General features: G+C 19.1%; 5 protein-coding genes across 5 annotated transcripts; 3 read left to right on the forward strand and 2 right to left on the reverse strand.

The window, feature by feature from the left end:
* Positions 1-439: 439 nt before the first annotated feature.
* On the reverse strand, positions 440-2305 carry PADL01_1453100 (dynactin subunit 4, putative; the record flags this gene model as incomplete). The annotated part of the gene is made up of 1 exon (XM_028684822.1): positions 440-2305. One exon carries the CDS (start codon positions 2303-2305, stop codon positions 440-442), a length of 1866 nt encoding a protein of 621 aa, XP_028540862.1.
* A 747-nt stretch (positions 2306-3052) lies between these two features.
* Positions 3053-10052, forward strand: PADL01_1453200 (conserved Plasmodium protein, unknown function; the record flags this gene model as incomplete). The annotated part of the gene is made up of 18 exons (XM_028684823.1): positions 3053-3101; positions 3272-3337; positions 3442-3531; positions 3664-3739; positions 3855-4138; positions 4264-4473; positions 4557-4593; positions 4706-4739; positions 4902-5279; positions 5537-5717; positions 5843-6370; positions 6485-6756; positions 6949-8034; positions 8236-8456; positions 8696-8789; positions 8932-9188; positions 9297-9392; positions 9521-10052. The coding sequence occupies 18 exons, from the start codon at positions 3053-3055 to the stop codon at positions 10050-10052; spliced, it is 4491 nt and encodes a 1496-aa protein (XP_028540863.1).
* Positions 10053-10853: 801 nt separating this feature from the next.
* Positions 10854-11084, forward strand: PADL01_1453300 (conserved protein, unknown function; the record flags this gene model as incomplete). The annotated part of the gene is made up of 1 exon (XM_028684824.1): positions 10854-11084. The coding sequence occupies one exon, from the start codon at positions 10854-10856 to the stop codon at positions 11082-11084; it is 231 nt and encodes a 76-aa protein (XP_028540864.1).
* A 544-nt stretch (positions 11085-11628) lies between these two features.
* On the forward strand, positions 11629-17364 carry PADL01_1453400 (conserved Plasmodium protein, unknown function; the record flags this gene model as incomplete). The annotated part of the gene is made up of 1 exon (XM_028684826.1): positions 11629-17364. One exon carries the CDS (start codon positions 11629-11631, stop codon positions 17362-17364), a length of 5736 nt encoding a protein of 1911 aa, XP_028540865.1.
* Positions 17365-18084: 720 nt separating this feature from the next.
* PADL01_1453500 (pyridine nucleotide transhydrogenase, putative) lies at positions 18085-21882 on the reverse strand (the record flags this gene model as incomplete). Its single annotated transcript, XM_028684827.1, has 3 exons — positions 18085-18131; positions 18270-18381; positions 18514-21882. 3 exons carry the CDS (start codon positions 21880-21882, stop codon positions 18085-18087), a joined length of 3528 nt encoding a protein of 1175 aa, XP_028540866.1.
* Positions 21883-22744: the final 862 nt, after the last annotated feature.

Consider the following 22744-nt stretch of genomic DNA (forward strand, 5'->3'; position numbering starts at 1 on the left):
ATTTGTTTTGATTATTTGTAATTATTATTATTATAACCCCCATATTATAAATACAACAACAAAAGGGATGAAATAAAAAAATATATATATATAATATATATAAATATTCCTTTTTTATTATTTCATATAAATAATATATTAAATAGAAGAAAGCAAAAAAAAAAAGTAATTCTTAATTTTACAAAAGATTATATATATTACAAATGTATTATTATTATAAGAAATGAAAACTATAAAGAATATATATATATATTGAATTAATGTGAATAGGCAAATATATATATGTAAAAAAAAATGTGAGATAAATAAAAAGATCATAACAGATAATTTTTAATTATAAGAAAACAAATATATCCCAATTGATTTGTCGGATATATATATATATTATATACATTTATATATTTATATATTTATATATTTTATAAAATAGTGTAAATTTTTAATTAAGAGCATATTGATGAAATATTTTCATTTTAATATTATTTGTAAAAAGAAGGTTTAATTTTAATTTATGATTTTTTTTGGATTTATCTGAAAAAGAACATTCAAGAATTATAGGAAAATTTAATTTCTCTATTTTGTCTATTGAATTAGTATTATTTTGAATGGGCATATAATTTATAATATGATTATTATTTTTATCTTCCTTATATGTATTTGAATTCATTATTTGCTCATTATATATAAAAGTCATTATTATTAAGGCCATATTATTTTGCTTTTTTATAATTACATGTTTGGTTGTTATAACATTAGTGATATTATTTTTTTCATCATCTTTAATCAGTTCATCTAGAATTTCATCATAGGTGTTAAGATAAAATTCGAAGGGTTCTTGGCTATTACATAAACAATTAGGTTGTATATTATTTATATGTAGACTTTTTAAAAAATGATAATCTATTTCGGGTAATAGTTTTATACTCATTTCTTCTTCAAGAGGATTAATTAAAATAAAATTAAGAATTCCATTTTCTTTCTTTATTAATTTAAAATCATTAATATATATTCTTGGTATGAATTTTAAAGCATTATTATTAAGGCGATAGGTACATCCTAAATTTGTGTTATTATGAAGTTTCACAACATGTTGTTTACATCCATTACATCTTTTTGATTGTTTGCATAATAATTTTTTTCTCAGAGGTTTTAATTCTTCAAAACCTTTGTAATAATTATATGGATATATATATGTATGTTCAAGTGAAGGATATTTTTCAGAATCAATAATTATATTAGATAAGGTCTTATTCTCTATTTTCTTATTTTTTTTTATATTATAATCGTTGTAGGTTTCATCATTTAAGCCATTTTCCTTATCATTCATATTTTTATTTAACTCATTTTTCATATCCTCTTCAAAGTAATGTTGTAAACATGTTGAATTCAAAAACGTTATATTATCATTTTGTATTTCATATATATTAGGAAAATTATTTTTCAATTTGACGTGTTCATCATTTAAAATGTCTGTCATTTTTATCTTGTCTATCTTTATATTTGGTTTATTACATATTAATATATTATTATTACTATTCTTATTAAGATAAAAAATCGAATGATCATTTTTTAATTGGAGTAATTCATTATTATTTTCATCATTTTCTGATTTGATATAATCCCTATTTTTTATTGTTACATTTAATTTTTTTTGATCATAATTTTTTATTTTATTTTTCTTTTTATTTTGTTTCTTTAATTCTTCATTATATTTCATAAATTCATCTAATATATTTTCAAATTGTAATCTGAAGGCATTATTTTTTTTTTCCAAATCTATCATATCAGCAATCAATTCATCTAGCTTAGGTTTACAACTTGTATTAATAGATGACCACAAACAATAAGGACATTTAAAATAAAACATGTTCTTCATATTCTTTCCCTTATTTGTAATGGATTCATTATGGAATGTCTCCTTTTCATCAGTATATATTTTCTTGTCTTTTCTTTTACTTATATTATTTATTAATTCTGTTTCTTCTTCAGAGAAACCATATTCCATATTAGCACTACTATTATAACATTCTTTATGATTTATATTAAGTTTTGTTTCGTCTACTAATTCATGACATGTTATTAACGTGCTGAAACAAAATGGACATTGAAAACATCTTAAACATTCATAAGAATAAAAGGAACTTTCATTAACACTATATATTTGTGTACATCCATTGCAAAAATAATATTCAATTTCATTCTTAATATTATAATCATTTTTAATTTCAGAACATATAACACAAAAGTATAATTCCTTTAATTTAAATAACTTGTCATCAACCAATAAGTACACCCGATTTTTCATTGTGAATTAATTAAACATAACAAAAAAAAAAAAAAAAAAAAAAAAAAAAAAAAAAAATACACATATATATTATATATATATATTTTTTTTTATTTATAATATCATGAGGTAGAAAAAAAAGGCACACACAAAAAAAATATCATATTAAAAAGTATTATAATATGGATACAAAAATATATACTTATATAAACATATGTTTATATTTTATTTCTTCAAAAATATGGAATATATAAATTAATTAATTTATTTTTCTCAAGCATATTGATTATAAACAAATATTTTGGTATGTTAATTAAAATTCGTTAAAATGATTTAATTAAATAAACGTATAATTATCACTTTTTTTTTTTTTTCTTTTTTTTTTTTAATATATTTTCAATATATTTATTGTAATAATTTTTCTTAAATAAAATAAATATAAATTATAATAAATGGATATACAAAAGAATACAAGTTGCTCAATAAGTTTAATACACACTGTCTTTAAATATATATATATATATATAATATATTTTATTATTTCAATTTTTTTTTTTTATGAAATATCATTAATTAAAAATTTCTTCAAATAAAAAATAAATTATGATTTTATTATTATATAATTAATATATTATATATATATATTTATTTAAATATTGTATTTTTTGATTTGTTTGGTTATATTTTAATTTTATGGTTTTGTTTTTATTTTACATTTAGAACGAATCTTTCATAAATGATAAGGAGTTTTTATAATATTAATATATTATGGATGAGTCTTTAATTTTACAAAAAAACAGATTAAAAAATTTAAACTGTAATTTGGAAAAATAAAAATAAATAAATATAAAGACACAAAAATTTTAATTTTATATAATAAAGCTAATATGAAATGAAATTTTAATAATATTTGTTCTTTATGAAATAATAATACTTATATATATATATATACATATATTTTTATCCTGAATTTTTTCTTATACCTAGGTGCCTTTTTATCTACTACCGAATATGTTGATGACAATGTGAATGATGAACATAAGAATTTTTCAAGTTAATATAAAAAAATATAAATATAATAATTGCTTCGACAAAAATAATATTATATATATATGTCATCTTATTGTAAAATTATTTTATATTTATTTATTTTATAGATGGAAATAAAAACTTGGAAAACGATTCCAATAATTTCTATAAGAATGAAAATAATTACATAAAAAAATTTGATAATATACAAAATAATGGTAAGTACATATTACAAACTAAGAAACTGTCTATATATAATATTATATATCATTTATAATTTATTACATCATTATATAAATATATATTATATGTATGTATGTATGTATTTTATTTTTTTTTTATCTCTTTAGGAATAAAAGATAGTAATTTAAAACTAATTACAAAAGAAAGTGAAGGACGGTCTTTTCTTCATCCAGAACATATAAGGTGTGAAATAAAAAAATAAAAATATTATCAATAAATTTATAATTTTTTTTATATTTCTCAGATTAACAATATATATAACATAATAATGATATCAAAATTTTTATTTATTTATTAGGCAAAAGAACCTTGAAGGATATAAGGAAGAATATGTAAATGTAAGTTTTCTAAACGATTTAATAAAAGTTCCTAATGAGGATATACGTTTACGTCAAAAAGATTTTTTTATGAAAAAATATGACTTGTTACATAAAGAAGGAGTAGGAATAAAGAGAAACAATTATGAGTATATAAATCAAACTAACGAATATTATATATCAAATAATGTTGAAGAGAAAATGCCAAACACTGGAATTCATAATGGAAATTTTTTTCATGATAATAGTATGTTACAGTATGAAGGTAAAACCAAAATAAAAATATTTAAATAAATAAATAAATATATATATATATATATATATATATATATATGTGTGTGTGTATAAAATGATAAAAAAATTTATGTGTGCGGTTTTAAACTTTTTTAGACGATATGAAGAAATGGACAAATAAAAGCAGATACTTATATTTTATAGAAAAGGAAAAAGAGAAACATAACAATGAAAGAACTACAAAATTTAAAAATATAAATTTTGATAATTCATTAATCGTTGATAAATATGAAAAGAATGTTTACAAACATGTTCTAAGGGATGAAACAAAGATTGAGAACTTAATATTAGATACCCTAAATAGAAGTATGTCAAAATTTTATAAATAAATATTCATATATAAATATATGTGTAATTTTTTTTTTTTTTTTTTTTTTTTTTTTATTTAGATTTCGAGACTGTTATCGAATCGGATGAAGAACAAAGGTAATTTTTTTTCACATCTACACATTTGTCCTATATTTTTGAATATAAAAAATTTAATATACATACATATATATATATATATATATATATATATATATATTTCATTTTATAGGGACAAGGATTCTATTATATATAGTCCAAATAAGGTAAACCAAATAAGGAATGATGAGTTTACAATGAATAAAACTTTATATACTTTGAAGAGAAAAATAGAAACCAAATAAAAATATAATTACAATATATATATATATATATATATATATATATATATATTATTTCTTCTTTTTTATATCATATTTCCAATGTAGGAAAAAAACGTAATAGTTCGAAAGAAAGTTGATGATTTGAACATAAGGAAGAAAACCACAATTAAGAAAAAGCATGAACCTATTTTGGATTACTTACATTATGAAAACATTTTTAACGATGATGATATAAATATATCAATAAATTCAGTATCAGAAAGTATTGAAAATACCCAAGATATGGATAAAAACAGTTCAATATATAATAAAGAAAAAAGAGAAGAATTTGAAATAAGAGATAATATAAACATATTAATGAATAAAGTTAAAAATGATTTATATACAAATGATTTTACTCGTTTTATTCCAGATCAATTTGATACAGATATATTTTTATATAATTATGGAAAGGGTAAATATGAAGATTCGTGTATTGAAAAGGTAATAAAAGAGAAAATAACAACATAAATAAAAAAATACATATATATATATATTAAATATATATGCGTAATTTATTACATAATTGGAAAATGTATATATATTTTTAAATTACTATATACATTTTATAAATACATAATGTTACATTTTATTATATATATATATATTAATCAAAATATCCTAGAATAAAATACATAGTTTTATTTAATGTATTAAATATATGTATGTAAATATGTTTTGAATATTTTTAATATTTTAAGACCGATGATATTCTAAAACATACTAGCATCGAAATGAATCTAGAAAAAATGAATCAGGAAAAAGAACTTTTAGAAAGATATAATTATGTAGACAGTTTATATTCCCCTGGTTATTATACAAGAATTACTCAAAAATTAAAGAAGCACAAAGAGAAGAAAATTAACATTTATGATCTTAAAAGTAAGAAAAAAAAAATATATATATATATATATATTTACACATTCATATAATGATACATAAATATTTACCCATATAAATTGTCATCTTTCCCTATTGTATTTTCATTCACTTTTCCTTTTCTATAGAAATCAAACTTTATGAAAAAATGAAGGAAGAGAAATTACAAAATGATAAAATGAAAAAGGAAGAAGAAGACCTAATAAAATTGAGATTAGAACAAGCCGACGATTTTGATAATGACGTAAATTTAGATGAACATAAAATTTCATTAGAAGATAGGGAAAATGTATCATTAAGAAAGATAAGGGATAACATAAAATTAGAAGGATTAGATAATGATATGGATGAGGAAGGTAGCGAAAAAGAAGGAACGTATGTTACAGATAGTTCTATAAATTTCGAAACACTTAATAATAGAGATATAGAAAATTTAAAGAAAAAATATAAAGTCATGTCAAAGAGTAATCGTGTTTTTGAAGAAGATTTAAGGAGATTGAAATTTTATATTTGTAAAAGATTAAATAAGAAAAAACATATATTCAAAAAGGCCACTAAGGATGTAAAAGCCAAAGAAAAAAAGAAAGAAAAAATAAAGAAAATTATTCAAGTTTCAAAACAGGCCGGATTCTCTTTGTTAGCAAAAATACACGGAGGTTCGAAAAAATATTATAATATATATTATATGTTGGTGTGAATAAATTTACTGTCATATATATATATATATATATATTATGCAATTAATTCTTTGATTTTTTTTTTTTTTTTAGAGGAACATAAAAGTTATGAAGAGAAAACAGTTGAATCAGATCAACTGGATGAAAGCGATTTATTCAATAATGCAGATAAGAATGCTTCTGAACTGAACAGCTCAGCATATACCTATTCTTCATTAACAATTCCTTCATATGAACATATGAATATACGAAATATACATTATAATGACAATACAAACGAAAAATTATTTTATGTAAGGGATCCATCAATAAATATAACTTATCTTTACGACACGGTTAATTTCTTTCTTATTCAAAATAAAGCGGTAAGAGAAAAAAAGAAAAACTAAAAAACTTATATACGACAAATGTCTATTTGACAAAAAAGAAATATATATATATATATAATATATATGTATGTTTTTTTTTTTTTTTTTTTTTTTGTATTATATGTTTATATAACATATTCATTCCATACTTACTTATATTTTTCTATTCATATTTTTTTAAATTTTCAGAAAATAAATAAGGGAATTTTATTTATGGAATTGCTATTATATGACATAAAATTTTATCACAATAGCAGTATGATACATGAGAATGCTTTATTATACGTATTTAATATAAATGAGAATACTATGGTTGAAAAAATAAAGAAAAAAAATCAGTTATGTGAATTAATATTAAAGACAGTTAATAAGAACAAGATGTTATTTTCTTGTTCCATATTAAAACAAGGAAAAGACCTAGAATTAATATGTAATAAGATAATTAAAAGAATATTAATGGTAAAATATATAAAATATTTTGAATCTAAATCTTTGATGATTCTTGACAATGCAATTAATTTTTTTTTATATGAAAAAATATTAGATTTACAAAATGTACCTTATGATAAAATAGGAGACGGTATTATATCTTTATATATACAAAATTCATATAATGTAAATATTATAGATTTTTCAAATAGATCTATGAATATTCAAAATTTAAGTGAATATTTGGATTTTGCTAAAATTACACATTGTAATAAACTATATTTATCAAACAATCCTTTATTTTCTAAATTATCATTTGATATAATTAAAAACGATATTGATAAAGTTATAATACATTTAAAAAATATGAAACTAAAAGAACTTTATTTAGATTTTATAGATTTTTCAAATACCTCTGGTGAATATTTTATATCTAACATAATACAAAAAACACAAATCTCTTTTTTGAGTTTAATGAACTGTGGATTAAATCATGACAACATAACAAATATTTTAAATATTATAACAGAAAATGAAAATGAATATAAATCTAGTAATATTAATTATTTAAATGTTGAATTTAATAAATTAACATACTATGATGTTGTATCATTAATAAAAATATTATCTAAATTAAATAAAATTTTTAAAAAAATCTATATTTATGGAAACCTTATACAAACAGATATATTTGACATATCCTTTGAATTTAAAAGGAACTTATCAATAATAGAAGTAAAAAAATATTCTAAACATGTACCAAATGTTTTCAATTTAACGAATATTAATGAAATAAAGGATTATTTCTATTGTAATTTGAGAGGATTTGCTGAAACAATCGAAGATGTAATAATTCATACAACATAAAATATATATATATATATATATATATATATTTATACACATTTTTTTTTTTTCACTTTAATTATATTATAATGAGAATAACATGGTTTTGCATTATATTAAACGTATAAATATTTGTAGTATTGTTATTTTATATTATATGTAATTCTTTTTTTTTTTTTTTTTTTTTTTTTTTTTTTGTAGGATAAAATTGTGTATTTATATTTTGAGCTATATGGTTGTTATATGTATGTTCATAGCCCAGAAGAAAGATTATATCACATTAAGAAAATTTCCCTTTTAAAAAAAGATGAATCCCCATTATTAGCCATAGGTGCATCGCTTAATAATGAAGAGGTAACAATACGTATGAAGGTTTTCAAATTCAATATAGCAAAGTTATTTAATATATTAGTAAATGACAGGTACGTTATAATAAATAATATATATATATATATATATATATATATATATGGATATACAAAAAATAAATGGAATGAAAAGGAATAATATTAGTTATTGCACATATATGTTGTTAAGGATATTACTGTTTCTTTTTTAATTCCTTAATTTTAAAAAGATATATATAGTTCTATTAATAAATCGTTTGGCTATATAGATATACATATATATATATATATATATATATATATATTTTTCTTAGTTTCCATGGGAGGATGTATTGTTATGAACAAATAAACAATAATAGAGAAATAAATAGAAACGTCCTAAATTATTTTATATTTAGAGGTGAAAATGTAAGTTAATAATATTTGAGAAAAGAAAAACAAGAATAATAAAATAAAACTCTGCACATATATATATATATATATATATATATATATATATATATATATATATATATATTTTTCTTTATGTATATATTTTTTTTTTCTGAAGGAAATACGATTGTATGATTACAACATAAGTAGAGAAGATATACACTGTGTCTTTAAATTATGTAAAGATAAGATTGTAAAAAATATCAATCTGAATTATTGTTATATGTGTAATGATGATTTATCATATTTTAATTCCTTAAAAGAATATCCATATGGAATAAAAGTATATAAATTATCTCTATGCAATAATTTTTTCAACTCGAATATGAACTTACAGGACTTTTTAAATTTCCTTTCAAATTTTATAATATACTTGTAAGCATATAAAAACAACAAATAATAAACCATAAAATATTATATATATATATTTTAATTATAATATTTTATTGGTATACACATAATATATATATTTTTTCTTTTTAGCAAAATAAATTTAAGTAATATGAGTATTGGTAAAAATCCTTTAATCCATGAGCTTCTTTTTTATCTCATAAATAACACTAGGTGTAAAATTATAATGTAAGGGAAAAAATAAATAAATAAATAAATAAATATATATATATATATTGTGGATACCCTATAAATGCTATTTAATATTTAATATGTAATATGCTTTTTATTTATATTTTCATTTATTTTATTTTTAGGATGGACAACTGTAATTTGGAAAATCCTTTTTTAACAAACGTGAACAGAAATATTGATCAATTAAAAGAGAATAATTATTTGACCTTACTATCTTTGAGATATAATTATTTTAGTAGTGTTAAGGAATTAGTAAAATTCGTAAACAATTTAACATCGAAATGTAAATCCTTAAATAAGATTCGTATTTACACTAATAATTTTAGTCAAGATGATATTAAACTCATAGAAAAAAATATAATAAAAAAAGATATATTATCATTTATAAGTACATATGATTTAATACCTAGTAATAAAAAAATAAAAAGAAAAGTGCTAAAATTAAATAAATATAAAATTAATAAGGATGTTGAATATAATACTGAACTAACTGATCGTGAAAAGAAACTTATTGAACAGTTTTTTGATAGACAAAATACAAAAACTGATAAAGAAGAAAAAAAAAAAGATGATTTGGATATATTAAATAGATATAATTTAAATGATATAAAAAATAGGAATATTAAATATAAATTTAAAAATAATAAGATATAATATAATATTATAAACATTTTATAAGAATTTGTTCTTTTTTTTTTTTTTTAAACAAAATGATATATATTGAAAAATATTTCACTTTATATATATTATATATATATATATATATATATATATATTTATGTATGATTTATATATAATTATTATAGTATATATATATATAAATATTTAAGGTTTATTTGATTTCTTTTTTTAAATATACTTTGTTTAGTTTACCCTTTTTGAAATTACAATAAAATAAAATATATAACTTTTTGAATTTATTTATATTTTATTATATATAATTTTTTTTTGGTATTTCTCACATTTTTACAATTTATTATTCTTTTTATACTATGAACGAAAAATAAGGCAACGAATAATATATTATATAATGTTGTAATAAATATTTATAAATTATAATATCATGATTTTTTTTTTAATAATCAAATAAATCATGTACATATATATTATATATTTTATTTTTGAATGAAAATATATAAAAAACGTGTTAATATTATTATTTATATTTTTAATTTAAAAGGCTGTATTATTTTATAAGATGCGAAAAATATATATATATAATATATATATATATATATAACTAAATATATGTATTTTTATTTTTACTTTTATTATTATTATTTTTTTTTATTATTATTATTTATTTTTTTATTTTTGTGGTGTTAATTCTTTAATCTTTTATTAAAGTTATTATTTCAGCTGCTCCTTTGTTTTCTTTTTCTTTTTTCCTTTTTAATTTTTCCTTTTTGATATTTTTAATATTTTTATATTTTTTTTCGAATATTTTTGAAAAAAATGAGTATGTATTTTTTTTTATTATTTGAAAGTATAGTACTGCTGATAAATAGTGTATTAATTATAAATGAAAAGAAGTTGAAAAAGTATAAAAACGTAGATATAAGTTTAAACAGTAATGATATATTTAATAATATAAAATTGTTATTCTACACTATAAGAATATATTTTAAAATACCACTCATATTCTTAAATTTATTGTGTATAGTGATTGAAATTTTATTTGGATAATATTCATAACAAGAAAATAAATAAATATATATATATATATGTTATATTTTGTATGTGTATATTTTTATATATTATTTTATATGTGTGATATTTTGTATATTTCTCATTTTGAATGATACTTGTATATATAAATATATAATAGTACTATTTTGAAAAGACTCATTTTATTATAGTCTTATATTAATTTGTTTTTTACATAATTATATATATATATATATATATATATATATATATTTTTATATATATATATATTTATGTGATGTACTTTTATTTTCTTATTGTATATTAACTGTTAATAAAATTTATATGTATATATTATATATTATATTTTATACCATAATATTATTATAATTTATTATTTTTTTTTAAAATAATTTTGATTAAGACAGAAGAGAAAAGTTTTATATTATAAAATAACTTGTTTTTTTATTCATTTTGTTTTTGTTCTTTTTATTTTATTTTTTATTTTTTTTTTTTTTTTTTTTGTTTATTTCCTTTTTATTAATTTTCCAATCCTTTATGCAAAAATTTACATTTATGTAATATGACGTCTACTTATATAAATGAAATAAGAAAAAAGCAGAAAGAATATTTAGGTTATTTATTTAATAAGTTTGAAAAATATTCAAATGAAAAGTTTTTAAATAATTTAATTACGAAATCAATAAATGAAATATCTCTGTATCCATTCCAAGATGTTAATGATAATGAAGTAGTTGATGATATTAATGATTTTATCAACGAGCTAATTATTAATGCACAGTATAAAAAGAAAAGTGTTTTTAAACATTTATGTGAAAATTTTCTTAGTGATAATTTTTATATATATAATGAAAATGATAGATATGAATTAAAATATGTTATATTAAAATTATTGTTTTTAATAAGTGAAAGTTCAAAAAATGAAAATATAAAACAGGTTGATTTATTGTTTGAGAAATATTTCTCTACAAAGAATAAACACAATGAAGAAAAGCAGGAAAAAAAAAAAAAACGACAAAATGGATATATGCATAAATTAAATATGAATGAAAAATTAGCCTTGAATGAAATAAACAATTATAATATTCAAGAAGAAGAAAAATATTTGAAGGAGTTTTATTTAAATCATAGTAATTATGTAAATTATGATAACCATGTTGAAAAACGTGACGACAACTTTTATAATTATGATGAAAATAAATATAATGATGATATTTATACACAATGCTCTTCAGCATCTGAAAAATATGAAATGACTGAAAACAAAAGTAAAGAAAAAGCATCTGATGAGAGTATTAAAATGAATAATCAAGAAACATATGAAAAAAATAATTCTAGCGATTTTTATGAATCACAAAATGGATCCATGGAAAATTATATGAAAAATAAAAATGAACTGGTTTATGAAAATGTTATTAAGAAAATATTTGAATGTATTTACACTTATCCTTATTATGAACATAATACAAATAGAATTCTAAAAAAAAAAACACCTAGATCAAGAAAAAATAATGATATATATACAATACCTCAATCAGATAAATACAATACGTATAATAAAGATAATTCAAATAAAGAGACAAAAAATTTGCAAAAAAATCATTCCAATAATGTAATGTCCATTTCTTCTGATGATGATATATTTATAAGCATGAAAAGAAGACAGAATAAAAAAAAAAGCAAATATGAAAAGAATATGTATAAATTGAAACCAAAAAAGCAATACTTTTTTAATGATATAAATGTGTATGAAGAAGAAACATATGAAAATAACAATATCTTAGAGAATGAAAATGATATAATTTATGAAACGGATATATATAATTTACGTAATGTATTTTTTACAGATAAAAAAATTAATCATCACGAAGTAAGGGATAAACATGAATATGATCAAAATAGTAATGACTATAAAAAGAAAGAAAAGAAAGAATTATCTAATCAGATGTATGATAAAAATGTTTATATAAACGACACAAATCAAGTTGATAATAAATCAAACGACAACATCCATAATAATAATAATAATAATTTTATTGTTGATGAGGTTGCAAAATGTAAAAATCAACAGATTAATGAAATACATAATAAAATTTGTGTTAATAATAAAGATATGAATGAAAAAAAATATATTAGAAGTACAGGCAAATTAAAAAGCTTTTATGTCAGTGAAGCATTTATTATAAAAGAAATTCTCATGATCTTGTCGTTAAATTGTCCTATAAAATTTAAAAATAACTTTTATATGAACTGTTCAGATTTTTTATTTAATAAAATAATGGACAAGCAAAAAATTAAAGATGACTTTTTATTTTATATTAATATTGAAAAGAGAGAGGAATGTTATGAAAAAATTAATGGAAAAACTTATAAAAAAAAAAAAAAATTATTCTTTGAAAAATTGAATGAGAAAAATAATATTTCTACTATATGTTACCATGTTGTTATAAAAAAAATGATGAATATGAAATTATATAATATTAAAAATAAAATATTTAATAATTATATTAAAAAAATGAAGAAAATAACTAAAAAATTATTTTATATAAATATGTTTATATGTATAATGGATAATTTTAGAAATTTTCTTTCTTTCTTACCTTACGATTTATATGACATTTTCAATTATATAATAAATATCAAAGAAAATATGGATAACGAAAATGCTAAGAACAATAATGCATTTCTTTCATTCCTTTTTAATAATATGATAAGTGTTAATATTGACAATAATAAGGATCATAATAATAATAATAATGAGAAGTATAATATTTATATTAATAGTAATTGTAACAGTTATAATAATTATTCTGAAGGGAATTTTTTAAACTGCTTTTTAAGTTCATTAAAAAATATATATTCCGAATGGATAAGAATTATAAATATATTATACAGTTATCATAACTTCTTAATATTAAGACAATACGATATTGTTAGTGTTACTAAAGAGCAAATTGTGAATCTATTAAAACAAATAGAGGACATTAAAATTTTGAAGTATTTGAAATTACGTCATTTTATTAAATATAGGAAAAGGAAAAATGGAACGGATAGAAAATATGAACATTATATAAGAAATAAAATTAATAATAAGGAAAATAATAATATATACACAAAAAAATATAATATGAATATGATAAACAAAGGTATTATTTCAAATAATTCGTGTAATAATAATAATAATTATTATTATTATTATAATGATCAAGAACTAATTGAAGAAATATCTTCCTTTCGATCATTAAGTTTAATTCGTTTAAATTATTTAATAATAAATTATCTTTTTATGTGGGATAATATATATGATTTCATAAACGTCATTTTATCATATTCATTATATGATTCAAATGTTTATTCGTATTTTTATAATAATCATAAAAAAAAGGTATATAATAAGAAATTATATTCTACACATTATGATAATGCTAAAAAATTTTGTGTGTGTTATGATATGTTCATATTATATTGGAGAAATTCTCAAATATTAAATAACAAATATTTAGAAAAAGTATTCAGATATTTTTTAGATGAATTAAATATATATTATTCGAAATATATAAATGATTGGATAAAGAAAGGGCAAATATTTGACAAAAATAATGAATTTTTTATATGCCCTGAAAAAAATGAAAACGTGATATATCCTTACAATTACACTACATTAGATATTAAAATAGAAAATGAATATTTGTTATGTCCAGAATTTTTTCATTCTTTTGTTTCTTATATAATAAATTTAGGGAATAATATTCGTTTACATATGAAAATTAATAATGAGAAAAATAATATTGATTATGTTGATTATTATGTAAGAGAAGAATTGAATCAATATCGAAATATATCTGAAAATAATAATGATATGTATTATAATACATATAATAATTTACCTTTTGTTTGTAATGATGATAATTCGAATGACCTTTTATTTTTTGGAGAATATACTAATAATATGAAAAGTTTACATTTAAATACTCTTAATTTTTATTATAATTTAGAAAATTTAAAAGACGACCCTAATAGTTCATTGGATATATTATGTAAATTTTTAAAGATAAATAAAAATAAATGCTTACCTTATTTTAATAAGAATATTATATCATTAAATATATCTTATGATATATATATAAAGAAATATATGCAAGAACAATTTTTTGAAATATATCATAGAAGTAATCGTATATTTTTATATAGTTTAATGAAATATTGTTATTTGTTGGAATATTTTTCTTGTTTACGTAGTTTAGTATTTTTAGAAATCAATGATTATATTTCACCTTTTTTTGAATTTATTTTTAAAGAAAATTCTTTTCTTATAATTGATGAAAGGAACATGAATTCTATTTTTAGACAGTGTGTTTATAATAATACAAATATAATATTACAGAAAAAAAAAAAAAAAAAAAAAATTTATACAGATGATGGAAATTATACTTGCTCCTTTTTTTTACATCAAAAATTTACATTAATACATATGAAAATAATATTATCAAAAATAAATGATATGGAAAATAATAAGAAAAACCAGAAGAAAAGAATCTTATTACATATGCAAAATGATAATAAAATAATACAAACTCTTAATGAATATAATAATCCAATAAATTTTGAAGAAAGATATTATAAAAAAATCAATGGTGTAAAGGATAACATGTCTTTACTACAAAATGAGGAAGATACACAATATATAAACAATAATAATATGGAAGATAATATTATATATGAAAATTATAACACATGTGCTGATAAAAATAGTTTTGATAACAGAAATTATAATGCCATTCAATATAATAATACAAATAATATTAAATGTTCATCCGATTTTAAATTTGATGAGAATTTAAGAAAATATTCTATATGTGAAAAATTGACTAACACATTTTATAAAGAAGAAATAATATCAAACATATATAAAAACTTTTATTTAAAATTAAAAGAAAATACATTATATAATAATAATGTAAATGTTATTAGTTATCGAAATTTAATTATAGAATCTAAAGGATCACCTTTTATTAATTTTTTATTTGATTCAAAATGTTTAGAAAAATATTCTGCAATCTTTTCCTATTTCTTAGAAATTAAGAAATCTTTTCATATATTAAATTTGGTATATATATTTTATAAATATGTGAAATCCAAAAAACCTGTACATTTTGATAACTATTATATGATATTAAGTTCATTATGTGTATTAAAATATAAAATTTATTTTTTTATCAACACATTGTATACATATTTCCAATGGATCTTAAAATATTCATGGAACCGTTTTATAATAAATTTATCTGAATCCAAATCATTAACTCATATCAAAAAAAATCATGAATCTTATATTAATTTTTTAATAGAAACTATATTAATACCAATAAAAACTCCACATCAAGAATTATATAATTATTATATAAATGAGGAATATAAAGATAATGATATTTATAAACAATATGAACAAAAATTTTTTAATTCTAGTATTAGAAAAAATGATCAAGATAGTAATATTTCCTCGTCAGCACATTATATAAATAATATATCATCTCATAATATGGATACCAATTTATTACTAAATAATAATTCTACAAATATAATAATAGATAAAACCAAAAACTATACGTATGTTCATCAAAAACAAAAATATAATAATATAAAAGAGAATATAATATATAAAGAGAGGAATGCTTTCTTAAATAAAAATTCTATGGATAAACAATTCTTACTTAACGAATTATTTTCAAATAATATTTTAAACTTAATTTTTATTCCATCACAAATATATGAAATACTTTTAAAACTAAGTAAATTTCTAAAAATAAAATTTGATCTTAATTTTGATAATTCTTATTATAACACATATGAAAATTATTATAGAAATGAATTCAATACAAGTGAAGAATATGACGAGGAATCTAATGAAAATTCTGACAACGATATGAATGATGAATGTAATGAAAATTCTGATAATGATATAATAAAAATTAAAAACAATTTATTAAATACTAGCCAAAATGATAACAATAATAATAGTAATTTAAAAAAGTTAGAAACTGAACAATTCATTTTTTCTATAAAAAATGATATAAAAGCTTTAACAAAAATTTTTGAAATTAATTACACAGAATTTATGAAAAAATTAAATATAATTTCATTTAATGCTGAAGATGATACTTTTTTTGGTCCCAATAAAAATTATGAATTATTTAATCATATAATAAGATTAGACAAAAATATTCTTAAACAAATTTCTATTCTAGAATATATGTTATCATTCCAATCACATAATAATACAACCGATGTTATAAATTAAAATATATAATTTTTTTTATATGAATATATACTTTTATTTATTTATTTATTTTTTTTTTTTTTTTTTTTTTTTTTTTTTTTTTGTAAATTTTATAAATATTTAATTAGTTTATTATATATTTATTAATTATATACATTTATCTATATCCTTTTTCTTTTTTTTAAGGAATATATTATATACATCATTTTCTCTATTTTATAATATTTTTCTGATGAAATAAATAACATTAAATTATAGTAATGAAAATAAAAATAAACCATCTAATTTTTTATAACCATGAATGTTTATATATATCTTTTAAATTATAAATTGGTAGTCAATTATTTAATATATATAATATATATATATATTTATTTATTTATTTATACTTATCATTGTTTCTATTTTTCTTTTTTTTTTTTTTTTTTTGTAACAAGAAAATAAAAAACAAAACAAAAAAAACAATACAATAAAATCAAATCAAATAAAATACAAATGATTAGTAGAATAAATATTTTTATATTTAATCTATAACATAAAAAAAAAAAAAGTGTATCAGATAACAAAAAAAAAAATTTGAACTCATTTAACCAAGTATAATAAATTATATATAGTAAGAAAAATTAATTTAAAGGTGAAGTAGATATTCACATTTATACAAGAAGATGTAAAAATAATTTATAATTCATTAAAAATTTGACAAAAGAATATAATTAAATATTATTGTAGGATTTTTTTATTTTATATGAAGAACATATCAAGCATTCTTTTTGTTACGTAAAAACCGCCTGCGAAAAGAAAGAATGTAAAATTATATAAAAAAAAAAAAAAAAAAAAAAAAAAAAACATAAAATAATGAAATATACACACATATATATATTTATATGTACATATAATTTTCTAATTATGATGAGATAAAATTGTACCTGATAAATTGACAGAGGATAAAAAGGTTGCAAGCATAGATAATATCGAACTTACATTTTTATAACCATTTCCATATTCTATCATACTTCCTATAATAATAACTCCAGATAACTAACAAGAAAAAAAAAAATATATATATGTATATATGTTTATGTAATAATCTTTTTTTTTTTTTAATTTTTCGCCTTCAAACGTAACATATATATGTATATTTTTTTTTTTTTTTTTTTTTTTTTTTTTTACCGCATTTGTCACAGACATTAGTGGTGTATGCAAAGCAGGCGTTACGGACCAAACACAATAATAACCAACAATTGTAGATAATGTAAATAAAAATAAACTTTGCAAATCCGACTGTGATAAAAATGTTGCCGCTAAAAATGTAAGTATTATTACACATACTAAGGAAATATAAAAAAATGTATCTGATTCAATAAATTTTTCTGTTAAACGTAAACCTGTTGGATATTTAATTTTTTTTTCTGATAATGGTTCAATAAGTTCATTTTGATCACTTATAAATACACTTTCACTTTTTATTAATTTTTCTAAAGATTTATCAGGTGAATATAAAATATTCCCATCTTTAATAACAACCAATGATTTGATTATATCATTATTCATGTCTATATTAAAATGTATTCCTCCACCCATTTCTTCTAATAAATTTATCATATTCATAGAAAATAAATCAGAAGCTTGCATAGGCATATTTCTTTCTATTTTATCTCTTCCTAAAACATGTACTCCGTTTATTAAAATATTTTCATTTGACTCAGAACATTCAATATTTCCTCCCCATTTGTTTTTTTTATCTCCAAATTCAGTAGATAAATCTACAGCTACACTTCCTGGTTTCATTAACTTAATCATTTCTGTACTTATTAATTTGGGTGAGGTTTTTCCTGGTACCGAAGCTGAACATATTAAGATATCACATTTTTTTATAATTCTTTTAAATATATTAATTTGTAAATTTATATATTCTTCATTATTCATTTCTGTAGACATATTTAAAATATCTCCTCTTTCATTTGTTGGTATCTTTATAAATATACCACCACAACTTTTCACTTCTTCTTCTGTAGCTAATCTTGAATCATGGGAATATACAATAGCTCCTAAACTTTTTGCAGTTATTATTGCTTGTAATCCTGCAACTCCTGCTCCAATAACAAAAACTTTCGCAGGGTTAATTTTTCCTGCTGCTGTAATTGATGACTTACTAAATCTAGGTAATATAAAAAATGCTTCTAAAACAGCTCTATAACCTTGCAAATTACTCATAGAACTCCTAACATCCAATTTTTGTGCCCGCGTTGATCTAGGAACTTCATCAATAGCTAGATATGTAATATTATTCTTTTCTTCATCTTGTATCATTTTATCTAATAAATGATAATTAATACTTGGCCATAAATAACTAATAAGTATTGTGTTATTTTGTATTTCTTCAATAAAATTTATTGTAGGTGGATCAACTTTTAATATGATATTACTTTGTTCAAAAATAACATTTCTTGAAACAACTTCAGCACCATATTTTGTATATTCATCATTTTGTATTAATATATTTGTACCTATATCTCTTTCAACTAATATTCGGAAACCCATTAGTCTCAACTTGGGTACAAATTTTGGAGATATGGGTACAATAGATAAATTAGCAACACCTTTTGGGTCTCTCATATTTTGTATATATTCTATTTCGGATTGCATATTTTCAATCAATAGATCGTTATTTACTCCCAAATTTTCATCCTTTATAAGTCCTATAACTCGTCGAGGTTTAGGATAATTTTCCTCCTGGAATGCTAAATCATCGATACTATTTGAACTATCCGTAAGAGAGTATGAAGATCGAACTTCTCGTTTGTCATTATTTATATATCTATCTTGATCCGAAATATCTGGATATTTATGATTAACATAGTCATTAAGAATAGTTAGAATTTGATTAGTTGTATGTTTCGCATCACCAAAAAGAAGAAATGTATTGGATAAATAAAATAACGGATTATCAATAGCAGAATATCCTGTATTTAATGTCCTTTTAAAAACGATTACTTGTTTGCTTTTCCATACTTCAATAACTGGCATACCATAAATTTTACTTGAAGGATCTAAAGATGATGGATTCACAATATCATTAGCACCAACAACTAGAACAATACCAGCTTCAGATATTATAGGATTTATTTCATTCATTTCTTTTACAATATTATAAGGTATATTAGCTTCTGCTAACAGAACATTTAAATGCCCAGGCATTCTACCTGCTACTGGATGTATAGCAAAAGTAACATTAATATTTCTTGATGTTAATATAGAACAAATTTCAGCTAATTCTCTTTGACATTTACTTAATGCAGTACCATAACCAGGTACTATAATAATATTTTTTGCATTTATTAAATTTTCTGCAACGTATTTACTTGTTGTTGAATTTATAGTTTTTTTCTTTTTCTCTATAAAATTTTGATCATATATAGATTCTCCTATATTTTCATAATCATCCCATCCACCTAAAATAATATTAAATATATCTCTATTCATTCCTATGCACATAATATATGACAATACTGCACCAGAGGAACCTATAAGTGCCCCTGAAATTATTAATAAATTATTATGTAATAAAAAACCGCTAATAGCTGTAGCAAATCCGGAATAAGAATTTAATACGCTAATAATTACTGGCATGTCAGCAGCACCAATTGATGCTATTAAATGAAACCCAAGAAAGGAATCAACAATTAATGAGATATATAAACATATACTTTTTAAATATAATGATTTTAATGTGACAAAATAATATCCTAATATAATAATAAGAACGATACATAATATATTAATAACTTTCTTTATTTGTAATTTTAATGATTTACTATCTAATATACCACTTAATTTACCAGCAGCAACTAAAGATCCAATAAATGCAATAGACGCAATAAAAGTACCTACATAAAGTTCTAACAAATGTATAGTACTAATTTCATAATTTTCAAAAGATTCAGAATGATATTTGGAAAATCCTACAAAAAGTGCAGCTAGCCCAACAAAACTGTGAAACAAAGCAACTAATTGTGGCATTTGTACCATACTAACATTATGAGCTATATATATTCCTATAGTTATAGCTGGAATAACAATTAATAGAAATAATTTATATCTGAATCCAAATCCTACTTGACTAAATGTTATTATAATAGCTCCTACTATTCCAATAAAACCAAGTATATTACCTCTTTTAGATGTTCTATGAGCATTTAATCCAGTTAAGCAAAGTATAAAACATATAGATGAAAATAAATAAACAGCATTTAATAATGATGGTAATACTGAATAATATGTAGAAGGTTCCATCTCTTCATTATTCCACAAATTATGTCTTGATGCCTTTTCATCATTCTTATAATCATTTGTTATATCATTCGAAGATACAGGAAAATTAATAACTGGTAATTTTATTTCAAAAATGGGATTTTTATCATCCTCTATAGATTCATTAAATCCTTTTATATAATTCCTCAAATTTGATTTGCCATAACAATTGCATCTCAGAATTAATAAAAGACATAAAGTAATATAGACACATATATTTTTATACATTTTATTATATATATATAAATCTATATATATGTGTTCTTAATTTTTAAATATATGTAAGATACAATCTTATTCTATTATGATTGTATATATTACTCTAATGTTATACACAAGTTAATATAGTTCATATTTTTGCATAAATATATATTTAATAGGATCTCTTTTTAAAAATTATATACATATAACAAAAAAAAAAATATACATATATATATAAACAAAATAATAACAAAACAGACAAACAAATAAATAAACAAATATATAAAAGAAAGTAAATATATGAAGCAAAATTGAATAAATATTTAATGCAAACACAACAATTCAGATACAAATAAAAAAAAAAAAAAAGAAAAAAATAAAAAAGGAATTGTAAAAATATTTTTTTATAACAAGCAAAATATGATTAGGAAAATAAAAAATACTAGTAATATATAAATTTTTTTCATATTAATATTATATTAGTATGCAAAACATATTGTATGCTCTACACGGAACCAAAAACAAAAGAAATAGAAAAAAAAAAAAAAAAAAAGAAGAAGAAATTCACACAGAAATGTATGCATAAACAAGATTATTTACTTAAATGAATATATATATATAATATATATGTATATATATATTTATATATAACTTCAATCTATACTATTATTTTAATTTTTTTTTTTTTTTTTTCCAAATTATGGTGATTATAATTGTATATACATTATTTGACAAAATTTTATATGATATTATATATAAATTTTACAAAAAAATAAACAAATAAATAAAATAATGAAATAACTTTGATATATATTTCTTTTTATACTTTAAATATATACATTAATATATAATAATCTTAATTTCCTATGTATTCAATTAAAATTCATAT

Source organism: Plasmodium sp. gorilla clade G2 (assembly GCF_900097015.1).
Source record: "Plasmodium sp. gorilla clade G2 genome assembly, chromosome: 14".
Taxonomy (NCBI): Eukaryota; Apicomplexa; class Aconoidasida; order Haemosporida; family Plasmodiidae; genus Plasmodium; species Plasmodium adleri (nom. inval.).